The following is a 23,555-nucleotide window of genomic DNA, read 5'->3' as shown; positions in this document are numbered from 1 at the left end:
ACGCCCGGGAGCGCAGAGCTTACAGACCAAGGCCGCCCAAGTCCCCTCACCCCAAAGGCTACCCAAGAACCCCGACTAGGCTGTTTGGCTGACTCAGGCGCCCAACGCCCACCCGAACTGAGTCGCCAGGGAAACTCCCAACTGCCAGCTCGCCCCACCGGTGTTCACAGGCCGCTCTAGCCGGACTCAGAGACTGCAGTCTCGTTGCTCCCGGCTTGACGTCATCGGCAGGCGCCGCAGCGCAGTGGCGGGCACGCGCAGCCGAGAAAATGTCTCCGACGCCGCCGCTCTTCAGTTTGCCCGAAGCGCGGACGCGGTTTACGGTGAGCTGTAGGCGGGAGGGTGCAGACCTGACCCGGCGCTATGCTTTGCCCTCTTCTCCCTGAAATTACTCGAATTTTGCCCTGGGGTAAAGTGAGACAGAGGTGTGACTGCCTCATCGTCCGCTCCGGGCCCCGTCGGAGGTTGAGGGGTAGGGAAAGACGCACTACCCGCCTCTTCCTTGTGGGCTGGGCTGTCCGCCTCCGCCCACCCGCCAGCGGGTCCCCGGACTCAGTGCTGAGAGCCTCGGCTCCCCGCTTGGAGTGCCCACCTGCAGACTACTTCTGGTCGGGTCCATCCTCTCAGCTCGTTTAGTGGGGCAGGTGTCTCGAGAAGGGGAAGGGGAGCTGCTGAAGGGGGAGGGTGGGAGTGGTTTCAGTCCAAAGACCTGGCTCCCGCCCCCGGCTTCTGAGCTGCCAAGTGCTTGTTCCCGCCGTCTCTTCACCACCCCTTAACCCACCGTGTCTCACTCCTAAGCGATCGATGAGATCCTAAGCGGGAAAAGGCAGATAGATCACCTTGGGAAGGGTAACCAGATGCTATTTTATTCTTGCTCCATGTGGAAGGGTGGTTTTGAGCATTTGGGAAACACTTGACAGAGCACTTTCTCATTTAACTATTAGAGTAACACTGTGAAGTAGGCTAAGTTGGTTATTCCTGGTACATGAGATAGAAGCTGATACCCCCCAAAAAGTTGTGACTTCACTGGTTTTTCTGACTTTAGACACTCTGTTCTTTTTATGTTGCTCGTCACAGCAACGTAAGTATGAAGAACACTTTTAAGTTGCCTGACTCTAGTCGTCTCTAGCATTTGCACCAACATTTCTCAGATAATCGGCTGTGTTTAGGTAGTTATAGGGATGCCAGGATGAAAATTCTGTAAAAGAAAAATTCATCTTTTGTAGTAAGTAGTTTTCTTGTTTGCAGGGTTTTTATATATATATATATATATATATATATATATATAGTGTGAGGTTTTTTTTTAAATGGATTATATTTTATGTATGTCATCATAATCGTTTTCTTTGTGTGTGTTTTGCTGCAATCTCTGGTGCTTTGAAAGCCTGCTAAGAGTAACTGTTAGGACTATCCAAGATCATATTAGCGGCCGGGCACGATGGCTCACGCCTGTAAATCCAGTACTTTGGGAGGCTGAGGCGGGCGGATCACCTGAGGTCAACAGTTCAAGGCCAGCCTGGCCAACATGGCGAAACCCCGTCTCTACTAAAAATACAAAAATTAGCCAGGCGTGGTGGTGGGCACTGTAATCTCATCTACTTGGGAGGCTGAGGCAGGAGAATCGCTTGAACCCAGACAGCGGAGGTTGCAGTAAGCCAAGATCATGCCAGTGCACAACACCTGGGCAACAGAGGGAGACTCCATCTCAAAAAAAAACCAAAAAAAAAAAAAAAAATCATACTATCCCTGAAAAGGACCATGAAATTGGTGATCATCTAGTTCAATGTTTCTCAAGCTTCTTGTGAAATGCAGATTCTGGTTCAGTAAGTCTGGAAGGGAGCCTGAGATTCTGCATTTCTACCAGCTTCCTAGGTGATGCCACTATAGCTGCTGCTGGTAGTAAAAATCTACAACAGCCCTCTTATTTAACTGGTGACGAAAATGAAGCACAAAGAGATAAAGGAACAGGCCCCAAATTACTCAGCCTGTTAGTGGCAGAGCAAGGAATATTTAGGATAGATCTAATTCCTGTGAGGTAATATGATGACTTTCTAAGTGTATGTGAGTGTTCATAGAATGAATGCCTTTTGCAATATTTTTGTCTTTAAGTTATGATTACTTTAAAACAATCTACAGATTGTCAGCCTGGTTTTATTGAGTGCTACGTGTCAGGGACTGAACAAGATACCTACAGGAGGCGAGACCTGACATGGGTGTGGGAGAATGGATAGAATTTGGATGAGCAGGTAGGAAGAGCAACATGAATGTGTGAATACAGTAGAATGAGTTTGATAGAAAGTGATGAAAAATGGCTAGACTTTAGTGCAAAGTATGTGTTAGGGAGTACTGGGAATTAAGTTTGAGTAAATTGAGTGGGATAACATTATCAAGGACCTTAAGGGAGCTATGAAGCTTCAAAACTAAAATGTGCAAATAAGGAGCCATTTGGAGATTTTTTTTTTTTTAAGCACAATACTCTCATGAATGTGATATTTAAAGAGACAGAAATATCACCTAGAATGAAAAAGTCCAGCAAGGAAGCTCTTGCCCGATGTAAAGTGATGAGGATCCATATCATTAAGTAGCACTGGAATAAGGATTACTGAGAGAATGATAGGTAATTTTTCCCAGGTATAAGCCTTTTTTAGTTAGAAAGATACACTATCAATGAATGATATATTTTTCAGTAAATGATAAGCAAAATCTTTACAATTATTTGCCATTTTAATTTTTTTTTAGAAGTCTACCAGAGAGGCCTTGAACAACAAAAACATCAAGCCATTGTTAAGTACCTTCAGCCAGGTACCTGGCAGGTAAGGCATTGATATCTATGAAAAATACTTGCCTCAATCTTTATACATACCCTGAGCTGTTTGAAAAATGAGGATGTCTTTTGTTTTTAATAGTGAAAATGAAAAAAAATGTACCCTTGACCAAGCTTTCAGAGGTGTTCTAGAAGAAGAAATTGTAAGTATGTTTTTCCATTGTTAAAATTTTGCTGACAAATTAATAAACCATGTTATTTAAAAATTGCTTTTTTTCTTAGACTGGATATTTAAACATCTTTTTTTAGAGTAAGCTTTCTGCTTTGTAAAAGTTGACTTGATGACAGTATACAAGTTCTGTAACGATTTTGATAGCACAGGTACATTTTCAGGGTTTGGTTTAATAAATGACAAGAGCCCTCTCCAAGTGAGATAAGAAAAGTTGACATGAGGTCTTAGGAAGAACTAGAGGTGAAGGTGGGCTCTCTCACTTTCCTGTATAAGCAGTGACACATCCTGTAGTGGCATGAAAGGTCTAGTCCAAGAATATTTAGCTTAGGAGCTGGGATTCCATTCCCTCATTTTCCTCTGGCATCCTCCTCATCAGTAAACTTAAATAACTGAGGGCTCTCCAGCTTCGGTAGAGAAGTCTAACCATGAAAAATCTGAATTTATTTACCAATAATGGGACACCTGAATGAAAGGAAAAGTTTCAACAGTTTCTTCTTGGTCAAGCAAAGGTTGGGTCCCCAAAAGCTAGATTCCCTTCTATTGTCCATAATACAATGTCCCTTTCTCTCAGACAAGTCTGATTGAAAAATGATTCTTTCATTTTCTTCAGACTTAGTCACTTTTCCATTGTGAGGCATTGGGCAAGTTATTTTCCTTTTCTGTGCTTCAGTTTCTTTTGTGAGAGGGGAAATACCATTCTTTCAGTGTTGTTGTGTGTAAAACAGCACTTAATGAACACTCAGTAAATGCCGGTTATTATGATTTTATAGAACCTAAGCACTACCTTCCTTCTATTAAAACCACCCCTCAGACACATGGGTGTATTAGTAGTTAATTCTCCTAGCCCTGCCTTTGCCCTGTGCCACTGGCTGAGTTATGGCTTCAGCACTTCTGTCCTTGATTAGCTTATAGCCTTCATCTTGCTAATATAACCATTTTCCTGAGACCGTTGGATTTTGAGTGAGTTGCCTACCTGTTACTTGACATACTTCTACAACTATTGATTCTATAGGTTACTGTTAAATTTTTGTAACTTCATATTAGAAAATATTGTTTTCTATAAGAAGTATTGTATTCCATATTTCTGATAGTCAATTTAATATCAGAGTACATGTTTTTACTGTTAATCGAGTTTAGTCTGAACTCTTGCCCCTAAATTAAATTGTTTCTCCTCTGTTGGTAGATAAATCATTCATCATGTGAAAACGTTTTAGCTATTATTTCTCTTGCTATTGGGGGAGTAACTGAAGGTAAGTATGGTTCTGTTTTGTTTTGTTTAAAGTAATCTTGGACATGACATGCTTATTTAAAACGTCTTCTCCCCATACTTCTCCACCTATCTGATTTTGTTTATTCTTCAAGTTCTGCCTGACTCCCAACTTTGCCAAGAAGTCCCAATTGAATTAGTTCACTCTTATTTCTCATCTCTATTATGCAGTGCACATTTTGGCACTTTCTTGGTTCTCCAGTTGTTTTGTTCATTCAGTAAATTTTCATTGAGCATCTACTATGTGCCTGGTACTGAGCTAGGACCTGGAGATTCAATGGTGAATAAAACATTCCCCTGCTTGTGTGGAGCTAATGAAAGAAACAGATGTATGCATGCCTTACTATGGTGTAAGTACTATGGTCGAAGTGGGAATGAAGTGTAGTTAGAGGGAATAGAGCCAACATGGCTCTCTAAACTTCAGTCTAAAGGAGTCAGGAGAGGTTTTAGAAAAGAACATGAGAACTAGAATGTGGGGTATGAAGAATTTGTTAGACATACTAAGAAGGGAATAGCTAGAGAATTGTGTAGAGCAGAAGGAGGAGAGGACAATGAGGATGATGAGGAAAGACGCAGGTTAGGTCCATTTATAAAGGGCATTGGGTGCCATACTAAAGAGCAGCTGCGGGCCGAGCGCGGTGTCTCACGCCTGTAATCCTAGCACTTTGGGAGGCTGAGACGGGCGGATCACGAGGTCAGGAGATCGAGACCATCCTGGCTAACACGGTGAAACCCCGTCTGTACTAAAAATACAAAAAATTAGCCGGGCACGGTGGTGGGCGCCTGTAGTCCCAGCTACTCGGGAGGCCGAGGCAGGAGAATGGTGTGAACCCAGGAGGCGGAGCTTGCAGTGAGCTGAGCTTGCGCCACTGCACTCCAGCCTGGGCAACAGAGCAAGACTCCATCTCAAAAAAAAAAAAAGAGCAGCTGCAGATGAATGATTCCATTTGAAGTGACTGCTGGCAGGAAAACTGGGCAGGGGCCTGTTAAAGTGGCTGTGTGCGATAGCTTTAGAAGACTTTGGGTAAACAATGCACATAGTACACAGTGCCTAACACATAATAGGAGCTCATTAAATATTTGCAGAAAGAAGAAATAAAAAATTAGTTTATCAGCATTCTTCTTTAACCAATTTGGTTAAAATACTCATTTGATTAATTCAAATAATATATGTGAAAACTCCTTTTTAATCTGTAAAGCATTATTCACATTATGTGTTGTTTTGATGCTTCTATAAAAACTGGCACACACCTCCAAGTATAGGGGCAAACTATTTTGTGAACTTAAGTTCATAAATTCACGTTGTTAAACTTTTATACAAGCTGCCTAATCATTCATTCATTAGGCATAGTTAGGTGAGTTCCACAATGTAATACTCCTTGTCTAGTTTCTGTCAAACAGTGTACAGTGTGTCCTTAGTTCATCGATTACCTTTATACATTACTCTTGCACAGCTGGTGATGTTTTTAATGAAGAAGTTGTACAAAGTCTCGTCTATACTTGGAACTTCTGAGAAGGATAAGGACTTGAGAGCTTAAACTGTAAAGGCATAAGTGCATTTTTATTTTAGGGAGAATTTTTCTGTTTGACACAGACTATAATTGCTTATGTGACATGTTTTTAAATTATCCATAAATATATTTTGTTAAATTCAATTTGGCCGATATTTATTGAGCTTCTATTCAGTTAAAGCATACAAAAATGCCTAACCTTAAAAAGCTCATAGTCTACATTCAAAGGTGACTAGTTAGGATGTGCTAAATGCTGCAGTATATTTATGTAGAGTGTGCTTCAAAAGCATTGATGAAGTAGCCTGCTTCAGGATATCAGAGTTATTTAGATGAGCTGACATTCGCTCTATGCTTAGAAAGATGGAGTTGAAATTTACCATGTGGTAAAGAGGAGGAAGAGTATGCAGAAAACAACATTGTGAACAAAACCATGGAAGGATGAGCATGGCATGGTGTTTGGGAACTGGGGAGTGGGAACTAGAGAGGGATGTCTGTGGCCCAGGTAAGGGTAAGGAGAGAGATTGGTGTGGAAGCTGGGACACAGGTTGTGAAAGCTCTTAGGGGAAATCACATTATAACCCAATGGTTCCTAGACTTGCTGGCTCATCAGAACCACCAGTGAATCTATTTTTAGATGAGATTCCCAAACCTTGCTTAGTTCTACTGACTCAGAATTTTGGCAGTAGAATCTAGAAAAAGTTCTATAATTATTAAATGTGAGTTAACTTATTCCAGGCTATACTGCAACTAAGGGCAGAGAATATGCTTCTCAAATCTCTTGGATGTGCAGGGTATATAGTATCATTGAATCTAAGTATTGTTAGGGACTTTAGAGGTCACCTAGTCCAGTCTCATCTCTGGCCTAGACTGCTTCCCTGCTGTAACATCCCTGATGGGTGGTCATTCAGCCTCTGCTGAATCATGCTCATTAGTGGAGCTCACTGTTTGAGTCCTGTTAGACAAATGTGGTTATTGGTGTGTTCTCTTGTATTGAGTTGAAATGTGCTGTTTTATTTCACCCACTGCTTCTAGGCAATATCCCTCACGTCACATTCCAGATACGATCTTACTAGTGCAGAGTATAGCTGGAAATATTTCTTCCTTTTTTCTGGACATAGTATATTAATGCACTGTTTTGGGCTTAGATCACCCTAGATATTTTTCCTCCGTATACCATGCCTAAGTAACTACTTTTCTTAAACACTTATGAGTGTTAGTAAGTACTCATTGCCTTAAAATAGAAGGAAGAATGAGTAGGGATGTAAAAGTATTCTAAGTAGTCTAGATAGACTAAGTAGACCTTTTCTTAAGAAAAATCTTAATTTTGTTGTTCTTTAAACAGTAACTTTCTACTTTTCCATTCTTTCCCCTGAAACAATACTGTTATTTTAAATGTTAAATCATAGTTAATATCAAACCTTGTTATTTTTTGAGGATAATCTTTTCAAATCACAAAGACAATTTAACAACATTACAGAACATTTGGAAATGAGAAGAAGGGAAAACAGTACTCTTAATTCCTCTGCTTTTAAAAACTACCATTCATCTGGTATAATGGTTTTTAGTTTCTATAGTCTTTTAAGAATTTTTTTTATGTCATAACCATATGTACATACAATTTTGAATCCTGCCTTTTTCACTTAGCATATCATAAGCATTTTTCCAAGTTATTATAGTCGTTATAACCATCGTTTTTAATTGGCTGCATTATATTCTTTTGAATAGCTTAGTGGTGAAGAAAACAGACTGTGGAGCCAGACTGCCTGGGTTCGTATCCCAGCTCTACCACTTACTGGCTCTATGATCTTGGTTAAGTTATTTAACCTCTCTGTGTCTCAGTTTTCCCATTCTATAAAATGCAAATAATGATATGTTCTACCTCATAGGGTTATAAGGATTAAATGTATTAGCATATGTAAAGTACTTAGTGTGCCTGACATATAGTAAATGCTCTAGATCTTGTCAAGAATTACTGTCATCATTACTGAGTGCACATATCAAAAATTACTTAAGTATGTCCTGTTTGGGGACTTTTAGGTTGCTTCCATTTCTTGTCCTTTTAAAACCTTATTATGAGTAACAAAGTGTACCTTTTAAGATATTCAAAATTATTTTTCATAGGCTATTTTACTCTACAGTTTTTTAAACTTTTAAATTGGCTTGTGCTCCACTTGAAGGTATTTGTACCGCATCTACACCTTTTGTATTGTTGGGAGATGTTTTGGATTGTCTTCCTTTGGATCAGTGTGACACAATATTCACTTTTGTGGAAAAAAATGTTGCTACTTGGAAATCAGTAAGTGCCTTAGTTTCTTTTCCTGCTAACTTTATCTTTCTATAGATCCAGAATTCTGAGAGTAGATTTTTTTTTTAAATTTATTTGTAGTATTGCTGATTGCCAACAAGTTTGTGCCTATGAAAAAATTATATACTGCTCTCTCGGGAGAGCCAAATAAAAACCATGTGTGGAGAAAAACTTGAAATACAAAATTTGATTTAATTTGTGTAATAAAAATTAACTTGAAAATTCACACTTTCACATGTTTAAAACAGTTACTTAGTATCATATTATCTTATATCTGAAAATATTTTTATTTCATTGAAAATGTTATTTGCTTAAAAAAGTGAAAGTGACATAGTAGATTCTCAGTGCATGTTAGTGTTCTTTAATATTTTACTTCCGGCAACTTATTATTGAAGAATGTGTAACAAATTCTGAAGAAGAGTGATAATTTCCATCTTAATTTCAGAATACATTCTATTCTGCTGGGAAAAATTACTTACTACGTATGTGCAATGGTAAGTAATTGAGTGAAAAATGATTGCTTTTTAAAATGTAAATATGCCCAGAAGAACACATGGTTGAATTAAATACCAGTGATAACATTTTAAAGATAGATTAGGTATCTGCATTTTTAATGAACAGTCTGATTTGTTAGAACTCATTATTCACTTTAAACTGTTTTTGTTCTGGGCATAAGCTTAAAGTTAGAAACGTAGTAAAGTTTGTCTTTTTCATGTCTTGTTTAACTTGTTTTGTTCCTAATTTATAGTACTTTTTCGTGGCAGTGGTTTCGGCCCCCAATTTAAGAACTACTGCTTTAGGAAAATACTCTTGACAAACTGGTTTAGAAACTTTTAGGTATGGTTGTAATAAACATAGAATTATCTTTTCTGTGTAATGTTCATTTTCATATATTGTTAGATCTCCTAAGAAGATTGTCTAAATCCCAGAATACAGTCTTCTGTGGACGGATTCAGCTCTTTTTGGCCAGGCTTTTCCCTCTGTCTGAGAAATCAGGTAAGCTTTTATGCATTAAATGAGTTTTCTGCAGGAAAATCTTTTCCAGTTTTTAATAGATTAAAATCTGTCATGATAATGAGAAAAATGGTTCTAAAAAGTTGAAAGACATCATAGAAATTGTCACTTTATTTTCTTTTACTTATAAATAGTTATAGCAGTCCTAGTATATAATACAGGTAATCCTGAAACAAAGTCATGGATTCTTTTAAGTTCAAAGCTTATTAACGTACAGTTGAATCACACTGAAACATGTAGATATAAACCATCATATCTATATTTCATAATGTATGCCTATTTTTGTGTTTCCATTTTCTCTCTCAGTCACAATGATTTAGCCATATAGACTTCCTTTCATTTCTCTTTTTTTAACAAATTTTTATTGTGAAATATAATGCTCATATAGAAAAGTACATAAAGCAAATAATAATGAAACAAATACTGTATAACCACTATCTAGCTCCTGAAATGGGACATTGCTTGTTCTCCAGAGCCTTCCCCCTCCCCAGTATGTTCAAATATGTGAGATTTTAATATCTCCTTGCTTCAATTCTCCCTTCCTTAATATTGGGCTAATGTACCACCTACTTTATATGTTCTGAGGATTAAATGAATTAAAACATGTGAAGAGCTTACAATAGTGCCTGCATGTAGAAAGACCTATAGTGTATGTTAGCAGTGGTTTATGTGCTTTCTTTTTGTCATCCTATGTCTGTGTTGTTTTCTTTCATACTTATTTTATGTGGTCAAGGTTAGTACAGATTTACCACTTCTTGTATTTCTGGCTTTCTGTCTGTGATCATTTTCCCTTTTAGTGCAGGTCTGTGTTTTGCCTAAAAATCGTTGCTTCTCCTTTTTTTTTCTTCCTTTCTTTCTTCCAAACTCCTGTTAATATTGATATTTTGACCTCCTCCCAATAGATATAAGATTCTAGATTGGCACTAGATACAGGATTTCATCTCATGGGAAATAATCTTTACTTTGTCTTCTGTTTCCCATTTTTCTATTGTCAAGTCGGATGTCAGTCTCACTTCTTGAAGATAATCTAGATTTTTTTCTCTGCGCTTAAGATTTTTTTTCTCCTTTGGTTTTCTTTTAGTTTTCCTATGGTGTATCTCTGTGTAAATTTCTTTTTATTTGTCCTGCTTAGGATTGTGGACATCTTGAATGTATGGATTAGATTCTTTCATCAAGTTTGTAAAAATTTAGCCATTATCTCTTCAAATATTGTGTATGCCTCTTTTTCTTTTTCTGGAACTTCAATTAAACATCCATTATACCTTCTCACTGTATCCTCTGTTTTTTACTCCGTATATATTTTTTCATCTGTTTCTCTCTCTCTACCTGATTCTGAATAATTTCTTAAGAATTTTTTTTTAGTTTTCTAAACTTGGTAAGCATTGTTACTTTATCGTCTGTATCTGGTAATGCCAATACCTTAAATAAGTCTTGGTGGGTCTGTTTCTCCTGTCTGTTTTGACTGTTTCTCACTCATGGTATCTTGCCTCTTTGTGTGTCTGGTTATCACTGGCTGTTATGTTTGAGAAGATGTGCTCATTGCTGCTGGAGTATCACTACTTCTAGGCCCTCTCAGAGACCAGAGCTAGGAAAGACATATGTGTATACTAACGATACTCATCTGTATTTGTTTCTGTATCTGTCAGTATATATTTTACATGAACAGCAGCAAAAAATATATGAGATTCTACCGATACCTGTGAGTTGAATCCAGCACCAGTAGATCTGTTTATTAACCTCTTTCTCTAACAGTAAGAAACTTGGCTCTCATTAACTATAATGTATTTACTTATTTGTTATACATTATCACTTTTTCATTAATATAATTTACATTTGTGCTTCAACAGAATTATAAATTCTATAATGCATTCTGTGGAATTGTTCTGGAATAGTCATGAATAATAAGGATCAACTCTATTATAGTGTATATAGAATTCTGTTTACAGACATACCGTGGGTTTTGTTCCAGACCACCACAATAAAGTGAATATTGCAATAAAGCAATATTCATTCAACCAACATTTTTTGGTTTCCCAGTGCATATAAAAGTTATGTTTACACTATGCTGTAGTCTATTAAGTATGCAATAGCATCTAAAAAAATGTACATACCATACTTTTAAAATACTGCTAAAAACTGGTAATGACCACCAAAGCCTTTTGCAAGTTGTCATCTTTTTGCTGGTGGGGGGTCTTACCTTGATGTTGATGGCTGCTGACTGATCCAGGGTGGTGGTTGCTGAAGGTTGGGGTGGCTATGACAATTTCTTAAAATAGCACAATGACGTTTGCCACACCCATTGACTCTTCCTTTCACGAAAGATTTCTCTGTAGCACATGATGTTGTTTGGTAACATCCACAGTAGAACTTTCAAAGTTAGGGTCAGTCCTCTCAAACCCTGCCGCTGCTTTATCAACTAAGTTTATGTAATATTCGAAACTCTGTCTCAGAAAAAAAATATAAAATAAGCCGAGATTGCACCATTGCACTCCAGCCTGGGCAACAGTAGTGAAACTCTGTCTCAGAAATAAATCCTTTGTTGTCATTCAACAGTGTTCACAGCATCTTCACCAGGAGTAGAATTCATCTCGAGAAACCACTTTCTTTGCCCATTCGTAAGAAGCAACTCCTCATCTGTTTCAAGTCCGATCATGAGATTGCAGCAATTCTGTCATATCTTCAGGCTCCACTTCTAATTATAGTTCTCTTGCTGTTTCTACTACGTAGATCTGCAGTTACTTCCTCCACTGGTCTTGAACCCCTCAAAGTCATCTATGAGTGTTGGAATCAACCTCTTCCAAACTCCTGTTAATGTGAATATTTTTACCTCCTTTCATGAATCACAAGTGTTCTTTATGGCATCTAGATTTGTAGGTCCTTTCCAGAAGGTGTTCCATTTACTTTGCTCAGATTCATAAAAAGATCACTATGGTAGCTATAGCCTCATGAAATGTATTTCTTAGATAATAAGACTTGAAAGTTGAAATAACCCTTTGATCCACTGGCTGCAAAATGGATGATGTATTAGCAGGCATGAAAACAACATTAATTTCCTTGCCCATCTCCATCAGAGCTCTTGGGTGACCAGGTGCATTGTGAATAAGCAATAATATTGTGAAAGGAAATCTTTTTTTCTGAGCAGTAAGTCTCAACAGTGGCCTTAAAATAGTCAGTAAACCATGCTGTAAACAGATGTGCTGTCATCAGGGTTTGTCTTTTTATGGATGGAGCCAAGGCAGAGTAGATTTAGCATAATTCTCAGGAGCTCCAGGATTTTCAGAATGGTAAATGAACATTGGCTTCAACTTAAAGTCACCAGCTGCATTAGCTCCTAAAAAGAGAGTCAGCCTGTCCCTTGAAGGCAAGCAGTGATTTCTCTCTAGCTATGAAAGTCCTAGATGGCATCTTCCAATATCAGAATGTTTCATCTGCACTGAAAAATCTGTTGAGTGTAGCCACCTTCATCAATGTTCTTAGCTAGATCTTCTGATAACTTACTGCAGCTTCTCCATTGGTAGTTGCTGCTTCACCTTGCACTGTTATGTTATGGAGAGGGCTTTTTTCTTTAAACCTCCATAAACCAACTTCTGCTAGCTTCGTACTTTTCTTCTGTGGTGTCCTCACCTGTCTCAGCCTTCACAGAGTTGAAGAGAGTTAAAGCCTTTCTCTGGCTGGTTTGCTTGTCTATCCAGACCACTCAGACTTTCTCTGTATCAGCAGTAAGGCTATTTTGCTTTCTTATCATTCGTGTATTCACTGGAGTAGCACTTTTAACTTCCCTCAAGAACTTTATCTTTGCATTTACAACTTGGCTAACTGTTAAGTGCAAGAGAACTTTCAGCCTGTCGCGGCTTTTGACATGCCTTAATTACTAAGCTTAATCATTTCTAGGTTTTTATTTAAAGTGAGAGATGTGAGACTCATCCTTTTACTTGACACTTAGAGTCCATTGTAGGGTTATTAGTTGGCCCAAATTCAATATTTTGTCTTGTCTCAGGGAATAAGGAGGCCCAAGGAGAGAGAGAGAGAGTCATGGGAACAGTTGATCGGTGAAGCAGTCAGAACACACACAGCATTTATTGATTGAATTTGCTATCTTACCAGCTTAGGCAACATGGCAAAAGCCTGTCTCTACTAAAAATACAAAAAAATTTAGCCAGGCATGGTGGTGCTTGCCTGTAGTCCCAGCTACTCAGGAGGCTGAGGTGGGAGGATCATCTGAGCTTGGGAAGCTGAGCCTGCAGTGAGCCATGATCATGCCACTGCACTGCAGCCTGGGTGACAGGAGTGAGTCACTGTCTCAAAAAAAAAAAAGTTTACTGTCTTAGATCTTAGATCGGCGCAGTTTGTGGCAAAAACAAATCTGTGGCAAAACAATGACAATGTTAACCGCAAAGATCACTGATCACAGATCATCATAACAGATACAATAATAATGAAAAAGTTTGAAATATTGTGAGAATTACCAAAATGTGACAGAGGAAGTGAGCATATGCTGTTGAAATAATGGTGCTGATAGACTTGCACGATGCAGGATTGCCATTCAATTTATTTAAAAAACAAGAAACTGTGAAGAACAACAAAACAAGGTATGCCCATACTCCAAAGGTACTTTTAAGAAATGAATTTTTGAAAGGATTTGAAAATCAAATGTGTTAATTTTGACTGCTCTTTATGTATTTAGCATTTTGTAGTTTTGATTATGACACAAGTTATATTCATACATAAGTTTAGGTGTCACTGGACTTGCTTTGAATCTTTTTTTGTTTTTTTACTAGGTCTTAACTTGCAGAGTCAGTTTAATCTGGAAAATGTCACTGTTTTCAATACCAATGAGCAGGAAAGCACCCTGGGTCAGAAGGTGAGGCTGATTTGAAATCTTCTCAGATAACATATTCACAAGTTTGTTATTAAGATAACTTATGTGGGGCCAGGGACAGTGGCTCACACTTGTAATCCTAGCACTTTGGGAGGCTGAGCTGGGCAGATCACTTGAGCCTAGGAGTTGAAGACCAGCCTGGACAACATGGCAAATCCTCATTCTTACAAAAAAGTACAAAAATTAGCAGGGCATGGTGGTGCACGCCTGTGGTCCCAGCTACTCGAGAGGCTGAGGTGGGAGAATCACCTTAGCCCAGGGAGGTCAAGCTGCAGTGAGCCTTAATCATGCCACTGTACTCCAGCCTGGGCGACAGAGTGAGACCCTGTCTCATAAAAAAAAAAAAAAAATTCATGTAAATGGGCCTAAGTCATCAAAAATTTAAAAACTTCCAACTTACAGAAATAATGTTTTGTATGTAAAAAATTCAAGCAATGTTTAAGATAGAATGTACAGTTATTCTGTAATCCAAGGTAGACCATGGTAGATTATGGCATAGCTTTCTATTAAAGTGGATTAACAAAGTAGCTATACTTTCTGTTTTAATAGTGTTAATCATAAGGTAGATTATAGAGTAGATGTACTTTCTGTTTTAAACATTGGGTTATTTTTTGCAGAATATTTTTTCTATAAATTCATATTATTTCTATAACCATTCATAACATTCTCTGTCTCACCATACCAGGACTTTTTGTGTATATGTACAAACGTTGTTTTTCTCCAGAATGAGGTCATTCATACTATTCTGAAATTCACTTTCTTCCTTTAAGATTTAAATTTATCTTAGTTTTTAAATGGCTCTTGATAAATCTGAGTGGATATATCACATTTCTCTGCCTGTGGACATTTAGATTATCTCTGATAGTGAAAAACAATGTTACAGTGTCTAGTAGTGTATAATATTGCATCAGTCTGCATCGTCTGCATCAATTATGCAGATGTCTTTTTAGGATAAATTCCAGTAAGTAAAATTACTGGGTTAAAATATATGCATATTTCATATTTCAATAGCTATTGCCTGGTTACTTCTCAAAAAGGTTATACCAATTTATACAGCCACCAGTGGCACATGGAGAATGCCTGCCCTTTTTCCCCACAGCCTCACCCCAACAGTGTGAATTATCAATTTTTTAAAAATATTGGCTTAATTGATGTATATATTTGAAAAATAAGTCTTCTTAGTTTTAATTTCATTTCCTTGATCATTATTGGTGTTGAGGAACTTATTTTATGTTGGTTGGAATTTATTTTTCTTCTGTGAATTAGCTATTCATGCTGTTTGCTCATTTTATTGTTGAATTGTCTTTGTGCATTTCCAAAACATTTAGCCTTTTATTCCCAGAGGGAATCTATTGATAATGTTTAGAAATGCAGATTTGAAACTTTCTACTGTTTTCATGACTGTGTTATATCATTGTCATACTGCTCTTGAGTTCTTCTGTCCATCAGGTAAAATTCTGATTGCCTTACAGATTAACTATAGGTCTAGATAGTTAGTGACTAGACTTCTCTAACTGTGGGTTGCCTAGGAATGTGTAAGTGACCTGTTATTCTAGCATTTATCTCTTCTGCCTGATGACTGCTTCATGACAGGCTATACATTTTTTTTTAATTTAGCACACTGAAGATAGAGAAGAAGGAATGGATGTAGAAGAAGGCGAAATGGGAGATGAGGAAGCTCCAACAACATGGTGAGTTTTCAGACCTTAAGCTTTTTGACTTACAGAGATAATCTCTTAATTTATTGAGTATCCTCTCTGGAGTGAGGAGATAGACAAGGAGGAAAGAAATTATAAGAAATTTCTTTCATTTGTAATTTTCATGTATATTACTTAAAATAATAAATCGTAAATCACTAATGGGCTTTATCTGCTGGTTTCTATATTATGTGCAGACAGTTCATTGTTTATAGACCCTACGCTATGCATAATCCCAGCATTTGAAAAGCCAACCACAGGCAACATTAGGAGCTCCTCCCCTTAATCCCTTCCATTAAACTTGTGGACCCAGTGCCTGTGTGTATTGGGCTAACTTTTAATGAAGTAGGCAAGTTAAGAAGCCTTTCCTCCTTCTCTCCCCTTGCTCTTTAAACTGTTTCTTATCTCCTCCTCTGTAGCCCTGTGCTTTTCTTCCAAAAGCAATCCTCAGTGGCATAGATAGGTTCTAGAAACTGCAACATTAAGTGAAATGATGTATAATGAAATCAATTTTCCCATAGGCTAACAAACAAAAGTTAGGTTCTTATGGCCTATTTCTGGTCACAAAACAATCACCAAACTCCTAGATAAAGATCAAAATGCTTCTGTTATTAAACATTAAATAAATGTGAGCTATACATGCATTTGAGAAAGATTAATAAAAACAAGTAAGGTAATTATTTGCCTAGTTATTCCAGTTTAAGGTTGCGGGTGGCCAGAGCCTGTCACAGCAGCTCAGAGCGCAGGGCGAGAACCAACCCTGTCCAGGACGCCATCCGCTCACAGTGTGTATACCCACACACCCACACTCACTTATCCTGGAACCATTTAGACATGCCAGTTATTTTCATGTACACCTCTTTGGGATGCAGGAGGGAATCTGACTACCTAGAGAAAACCCACACAGACATAGGGAGACTATGCAAACTCTACATAGACCGTGGCCCCAGCCAGGAATCGATTTTTTTTTTTCTCATCAACGTTACAATAAAACAATGTTGAAGGAAACATCGTTATTTGAAGACCTTCCGTAATTTCTTCCTAGTGCTGGCTTAGAAGCAATGAGCAAGAGAAAAGAGAAGGCATTAAGGAAAATTTTCCTTCACTGGCACTCTTCCAGGTGTCTGAGGTGATGAGAGTCATTAGTTATAATTGAAAGAATTTCCGTTACTATTTAGAAGATCAAGATGGGATTCCTGTATCTGCCCAGGGAGATGCATTTCTGGCATCCCAGATTTCAAATTCAAACACATCTCCAGCAGAAACATTAGAAGTGGTGTGGCTCCAAGCTTAACTCCGATAATTCCTGGTCATGTGACCTGGGGCCAATTACTTAACCTTCTACAACACAGTTTCAACATCTTTAAAATGTAGTAATACCATCTGCCCTCTACAGTTAAGAGGATTAAATAAGACGATGAACAGAAATAGTCTATTAAGGCACTAATTGTTTATATGTAGTGGTAAGTGTAAAGCACTAAGAATATTGTCTATTCAGTGTCTAGTAGCTATTATTTGTTATCGTTATTTTTTTTTTTTAGAGACCTATTTATTCATTATACAGGGATAGAGTAGGCTTTAGGGTCTGGCCTGAGCAACATAAGGCCTCTGGGGCAAGTTAGTAGGCTATAAGATGATGAGTCACCTGAAGTGTAAACGGCCCAAAAGACACTGGCCAGTGCAGTTTTGTCTACTTAGATTTTGCCTAAGACTGTATAGACAATTCATCCCTATTGGTTATGTTTGTAAATCACTTAAATAAGACTCAACACTCAGCTGCCTCTGTCACAGTCACTAATGTTGAATAGAGGGAGAAAATATGTGAGGAATTACTTTGTGAACAGCTGTATCACCAGATGGTCTTAGGCACTGTAATTTACAAAGCAGAACTCATTACCCATCTACCTACAATATGAAGTCCATTTCAGATTTGGCTCAAATACACCGATAAACATTTTTGTTAAGAAATTTCAATGTATAACATCCTGTAAAATAGCTGAACATTTTCAAAAAATGTATCAAGTTTTCCAGAGTTTTTTTGGTTAAAATAGTTACAAGACATTCTATTTTACATAGTAACTGGGTCTCTGATTTGTTATTATTTGCAAATACAATAATTGGTTACCTTTGCTTTGTGTGGATAAACAGAAAATTCAGAAGTTTCTGGGGAGTGGTGAAGGTGGAAGGCAAATTGCAAGTGGGTTGAAGAATGAACAGGAAGGTAATGAAGTGGTGACATGGAGTATAGACAACTCTTTGAAGAATTTTATTCAGTTGTGAAGGAACAGAGCAAGGGACAGCATCTAGGAGAGGGGACTTTAAATTTTAAAAAATATATTAATGCCTCAACTGTAAAAACTGCCTAACAGTAATATATTAACACTACTTCAAAATTTATTCTGTAAGACACCTCAAATACCCACCAAGCCAATTAAAGATAAAAGGGAAGAGATCAAAAGCCTTTTAAGGTAGGAGATGGTAATTAGCAACTTGGAATAATATTGTTATTGGTATCAAGCATTAAATTAGATGTGAATTTCTTAGCAATTGAGACAAAAAGGGACATATAATGGTTGCATGATTCTCATTCTCTGTTAGAGGTAGCCCCATTTTTAAGAGACAAACTTTCCTGGTACATTTCAAGAGGTATTTATTATATTCAATCTTACATGTTGTAACTGAGTAACATTTTGTTACTCAGTGTGTGTGTGCACATGCGCTTCAGAAACATTATCAAATGTATGGAACTATACAAATACTGGTTCTTGTTCTTTCATGGATGTAAATAATTTATATAGTGCTATTTCTTTTCTCTATTTGCTTTAACGTTTTAGGGAATGTTCTTTTTGTGGCTTTTTTTTTTCTTTTTTGAGACGGAATCTTGCTCTGTCACCCAGGCTGGAGTGCAGTGCTGAGATCTTGGCTCACTGCAAGCTCTGCCTCCTGGGTTCAAGCGATTCTCCTGCCTCAGCCTCCTGAGTAGCTGGGATTACAGGCATGCGCCACAACGCCTGGGTAATTTTTGTATTTTTAGTGGAGATGGGGTTTCAGTATGTTGGCCAGGCTGGTCTCGAACTCCTGACCTCGTGATCCGCCCGCCTCAGCCTCCCAAAGTGCTGCGATTACAGGCGTGAGCCACCGCGCCCAGCCTGTGGCTTTTTTTTAGAAACCCAATTCATAGAAAACCCAGAGGTATAATCTTATTGTAAATCAGTGAAGCTGCTTTAATTATAGAGAGAGGTTAATGTGTAGATCATTGTTTTCCTACTTTCAGAGTTGTTACTAGGGAAAAGTTCAGGAAGAGTGAAAGTAAACCTGCCCATTAGAGTCTTTCAGATACTACTAATTCATGATGAAAGCTTTGGCAAGAACTAGATTTAGATTTTGGTTAGTTAAAAGTCAGTATTCTTCACTGTTGATTTTCATGTGCTTCAGATGCTAGCCGTTTATCAGATATTAGCTGTTTTAAAAATTAAAAGAATAGGCTGGGCGCAGTGGTTCATGCCTGTAATCCCAGCACTTTGGGAGGCTGAGGTGGGCGGATCACGAAGTCAGGAGCTCGAGACCATCCTGGATAACACGGTGAAACGCTGTCTCTACTAAAAATACAAAAGATTAGCCGAGCATGGTAGTGGGTGCCTGTAGTCCCAGCTATTCAGGAGGCTGAGGCAGGAGAATCGCTTGAACTCGGGAGGCGGAGCTTGCAGTGAGCCGAGATCACGCCACTGCCCTCCAACCTGGGCAACAGAGTGAGACTCCTTTAAAAAAAACAAAACTAAAATTAAAAGAATATGTATTGACACTGTAGATTTGTGACATATCAAGATTAGAAGTTGAATTAGTAATGCCATAATAAAGTCACTAGATAAAGGGCTTATTTTTGTGATGCTAACTTGATATGTACCATATATGTTTTTCTCATACTAGTGCTTCTTAGGATATAATATTACTAGTTAGGATATAATACCTGTGACTTTTAACATAGATTCAGATTAACATTGGTTTAAACAACATAAAAGTTGATTTTTTCCCTCTCATATCGAAGTCTAGAAGTAGGCAGTCCAAGGCTGGTAAGGGAGCGCTGCTCAGTGAGATTGCCTAGACCCAGGTTTCTTCTACCTTCTTCTTCCATCATCTTGGTGTTTCCCCTTTTTCCTGTAGTGCAAGGTGGCTCACGCTCACATCTGTATTCTAGCCAGCAGGAAGAGGAAAAGGCCAGTGATAAAATATGGCCCAAAAGTTGCACATATGACTTCTACTCTCAACTGATTGGCCAGAATTTAATCACATGACCATACTAGCAGCAAGGTTGGTTGGGAAACATAATCATTAATTCTGAATAACCATGTGTCCTACCAAAATTCAGGGGCTCCACCAGTGTAGATAAAGAGAGTCTATTGGGGTCTATGAGTTCCCTAAAATGATTTGTAAAAGTTTATATAGGCATTTGTGAATGTGTACTTTTCTGATAACTTTCATTAACTTCTGAAAATGGTTTGTGACCAAAGCTAAGTTAAGAATATTTAGATATTTGTAAAAGAATTTGAATGATTTATTTAATATAACATTTATTTTATTAGCTCTATTCCAATTGATTACAACCTGTATCGAAAATTCTGGTCACTTCAGGATTACTTCAGGAACCCTGTGCAATGCTATGAGAAGATTTCATGGAAAACTTTTCTCAAGGTGAGTTGCCAGTGACAGACTATCAGAAGCCCAGTATTTTATAGCCAGTGATAGAGCTAAAACTTAATCTTGTCTAACATACTTTTCACTATATAATTCTACCTCTTACATTTTTATGCCAATTTCATAACAAGCTAAATTATAAATTAATATTTAAACCACTAATATTGTGAAGTAGTATATAAGAATCGGATATTTAAAAGTTCGTCATTACAGCTTTGCTTTTTTTTGAATATAATGAGTGTTGTCAACATAAATTGATGATATTTTACAGAATATATTCTATCTTTGTACAAAATTATTTTAGCTATGTTGTTGAAACAGAAGTCCTCAAGCCATGGCTTTGGGCCAGATCTAACCTACTGCTTGTAAACAAAGGTTTATTGGAATAGTACCATGACCATCCACTTACCTGTGGCTGTTTTTGCACTATAATGGCACAGCTGACTAGTTGCAACTGAGATTATAAAGGCCACAAAGCCTGAAATACTTACTCTCTGGTCCTTTACAGAAAAAGTTTGCCAATCCTGTTTTAGAAGAATTTGTTATATTTTTCTTGGCTACTTAAAGATCAGTTGTCCTTTTTTGTCATAATCAAAATCTAAGATAAATAGGTAGTTCTCAGTATAGCATGGTGTGTGTTATGTTATTTTTAATAGTTTTTGTTTTATATGCAATTTTTTGTGGGGGCAGCACCATCCAAATTCAGATTAAGTGGTGAGAAATAATCTGGAATTGTCTTCTAACTGGACAGAATTTGGTGGAATTTATTTGCTCAGTCTTTAGCACAAGAAATGCGTAAGAGTTTCCACAGGTGGTTAAACAATTTCACTGGTAAATTTCTGTACACTCTTAAAAATGTTCCCTTCTCTATTTGTCCCTTACACAAACTTCTTAAATCATATTTCTTTGTTTTTTTTTGTTTTTTTTTTTTTTGGAGACTGAGCCTCCCAGGTTCAAGAGATTCTTCAGCCTCAGTCTCCTGAGTAGCTGGGACTACAGGTGCCCGCCACCATGCCTGGCTAATTTTTGTATTTTTAGTTGAGACGGGGTTTCACCATGTTGGCCAGGCTGGTCTCAAACTCCTGATCTCAAGTTACCCACCCACCTCCACCTCCTGAAGTGCTGGGATTACAGGCATGAGCCACCACCACTGGCCAAGAAATCATATTTCTTTAGGAGTAGGGAACTTGTACCTACTTTTACAACAAGTGAAATATCATACAAAATAGTTTTTACTCCCATTTTGCTATCATAATTTTTATTGTTAGTGTGCCTTGCAATATACAATATACATACATGATTGACTGGGAGTAAATTCTAGGCATTTTGATGCAGAAAAGCACTAAACACATTTGGGTAACAATGTCGAATAAAACTAATATTTTTATTTTGCAGTATTCTGAAGAAGTTTTAGCTGTTTTTAAGAGTTATAAATTAGATGATACTCAGGCCTCAAGAAAAAAGATGGAAGAATTGAAAACAGGAGGAGAGCATGTATATTTTGCAAAATTTTTAACAAGTGAAAAGGTATAAGTTTTTCTTTTTCATTAAGCATAATAAGAAATGGTCTTGTTTTATTTCCGTTTAGCTGACAGCCTTTCTAAGTTAAACTGAATAGAAATGTTTCTTATTTTACTTTGGGTTAAAGCTGATTGATTAATGTTAGTTTGAAAGTCCCATTTCTTCCTTTCAGAAGTAGGACTAATTTGGTTTCAAAGGTGAAAGTAGTTCTACATTAAGTCTGTTTTGTAGACTAATTTTGGAATAAATGCAGTTTAATTACTTTCATGTCTATATATTTTAAATGTCAAGTTAGGATTTAATTTGTATATGAAAATATTTCATAATTATTATTTAGGTACAAGTAAGGGGTTTAAGAGTTCCTTGTTAATCTTATTTATACATTTTAAAAAGTAAATTTTGTTCAAATATAATGCTACAAGATTATGTAAAGTTTCTAGTCAAGATGGCACATTGAGTTTATGTTTCGACTCACTCCCTTTGCTCCAAACACATAGCAATGACGGGTAAAATATAAACGAGAAAACAAAAGAGACAAGGCTGGGCTTCCAGAAACAAGATAAATATCTTCATGGACCAGAAATGCCAAGTAGTGAGCAAAACTGCAGCCTGGGCCTGCTGGACTCTCTATCCAAGGCAGGTGGTGGTGTCCAGGAATTTGGCTACAAGTAACAGAGACTAAATGTGCACCATGTGGGACAAGGGGCCAGAGCCAGATTCACTTCTTGAAGCCAAGGACTAGGGTGGAACTTTTATCCACTTTTGGAAAGAAACTAAGAAAAAATATTGCCAGTCTTCTGCCAAGGGCTATGGTTTTATAGGAAGTTATGAGCCTAGGGATAACAAAGACAGCTTTGTGTCCATCTGCTTGCTCAGTGACCAGATATGTGATATGCTCAGTACACTTATGAAACAGCTGCTCCAAGAAGTCATCATAAGACTTCTTCTAGACTTTTGGACTCAGGGGCCCTGGTAGAAGCAGATGCAAAACTGCTAGACAGGGAAGGATGTACACAGAGAGGGAGGGGAAAGGAAGTAAACAAACATCCCAAAAGAAAAGGCTCGTGTTCAAAACTCTGATAAATTAAAATTCCAAAATCCATAAATCTAATGCTAAGAAGGATCACCAGCAAAATCAACTCTTGGGATATGCATATATTTATTCCAGATGAAATATATAGCCTGACCAAGACTTTATATATATTTTGGATACTCAAAAAGATAATTGATGAGATAACATCTATTGAAAAGGAACAAGAAATCATGAAACAAAAGCAGGCTGAAATGAAGTAGGACAGTCGATACAACTAATTGGGAGTCTTGGAAATGAAAAATACAATAATTGAAACCAAAACTCAGCACACAGAATTAAACTATACACTGGACATAGATGAACAAAGAACTAGTGAACTGAAGAAGGTGATGAGAACTTCATCCAGCAAGCAGCACAGACAGATTTTTTTTTTTTTTTTTTTTTTTAAGTGAAAGAGCAGTTAAAAGCCATGGTGAATAGATTGGGAATTTCCAACATCTGTCTAGTAGGATTTCCAAAGAAGAAAATGGAGGGAATGGTAGAGAAACTGGATTGCAAAGAATTGAAGGAAATCTCAAATCCTCAGCTTAAAAGTGTGCCACAACTGCCAAGCAGGATAAAGAAAGAGAAATCTACTCTT

General features: G+C 37.5%; 1 protein-coding gene across 1 annotated transcript in view; it reads left to right on the top strand.

Moving 5' to 3' along the window:
* The first annotated feature begins 231 nt into the window (after positions 1 to 231).
* Positions 232 to 23,555, top strand: part of THOC1 (THO complex subunit 1) — a 52,850-nt gene continuing 29,526 nt past the window's right edge. The window contains exons 1-11 of the mRNA XM_055236720.2: positions 232 to 323; positions 2,740 to 2,813; positions 2,907 to 2,967; positions 4,180 to 4,246; positions 7,952 to 8,070; positions 8,525 to 8,573; positions 8,980 to 9,075; positions 13,872 to 13,954; positions 15,590 to 15,663; positions 20,250 to 20,358; positions 21,757 to 21,888. Coding sequence (XP_055092695.1) covers positions 270 to 323; positions 2,740 to 2,813; positions 2,907 to 2,967; positions 4,180 to 4,246; positions 7,952 to 8,070; positions 8,525 to 8,573; positions 8,980 to 9,075; positions 13,872 to 13,954; positions 15,590 to 15,663; positions 20,250 to 20,358; positions 21,757 to 21,888 — 918 coding nt within the window. The 5' untranslated portion in view covers positions 232 to 269. The remainder of the gene's footprint in view (positions 324 to 2,739; positions 2,814 to 2,906; positions 2,968 to 4,179; positions 4,247 to 7,951; positions 8,071 to 8,524; positions 8,574 to 8,979; positions 9,076 to 13,871; positions 13,955 to 15,589; positions 15,664 to 20,249; positions 20,359 to 21,756; positions 21,889 to 23,555) is intronic.

This window comes from Symphalangus syndactylus, chromosome 1 (assembly GCF_028878055.3).
Source record: "Symphalangus syndactylus isolate Jambi chromosome 1, NHGRI_mSymSyn1-v2.1_pri, whole genome shotgun sequence".
NCBI classification, from domain to species: Eukaryota; Metazoa; Chordata; class Mammalia; order Primates; family Hylobatidae; genus Symphalangus; species Symphalangus syndactylus.
Note: the sequence above shows the minus strand (reverse complement) of the source record. Positions and strands in the feature narration are given on the sequence as shown.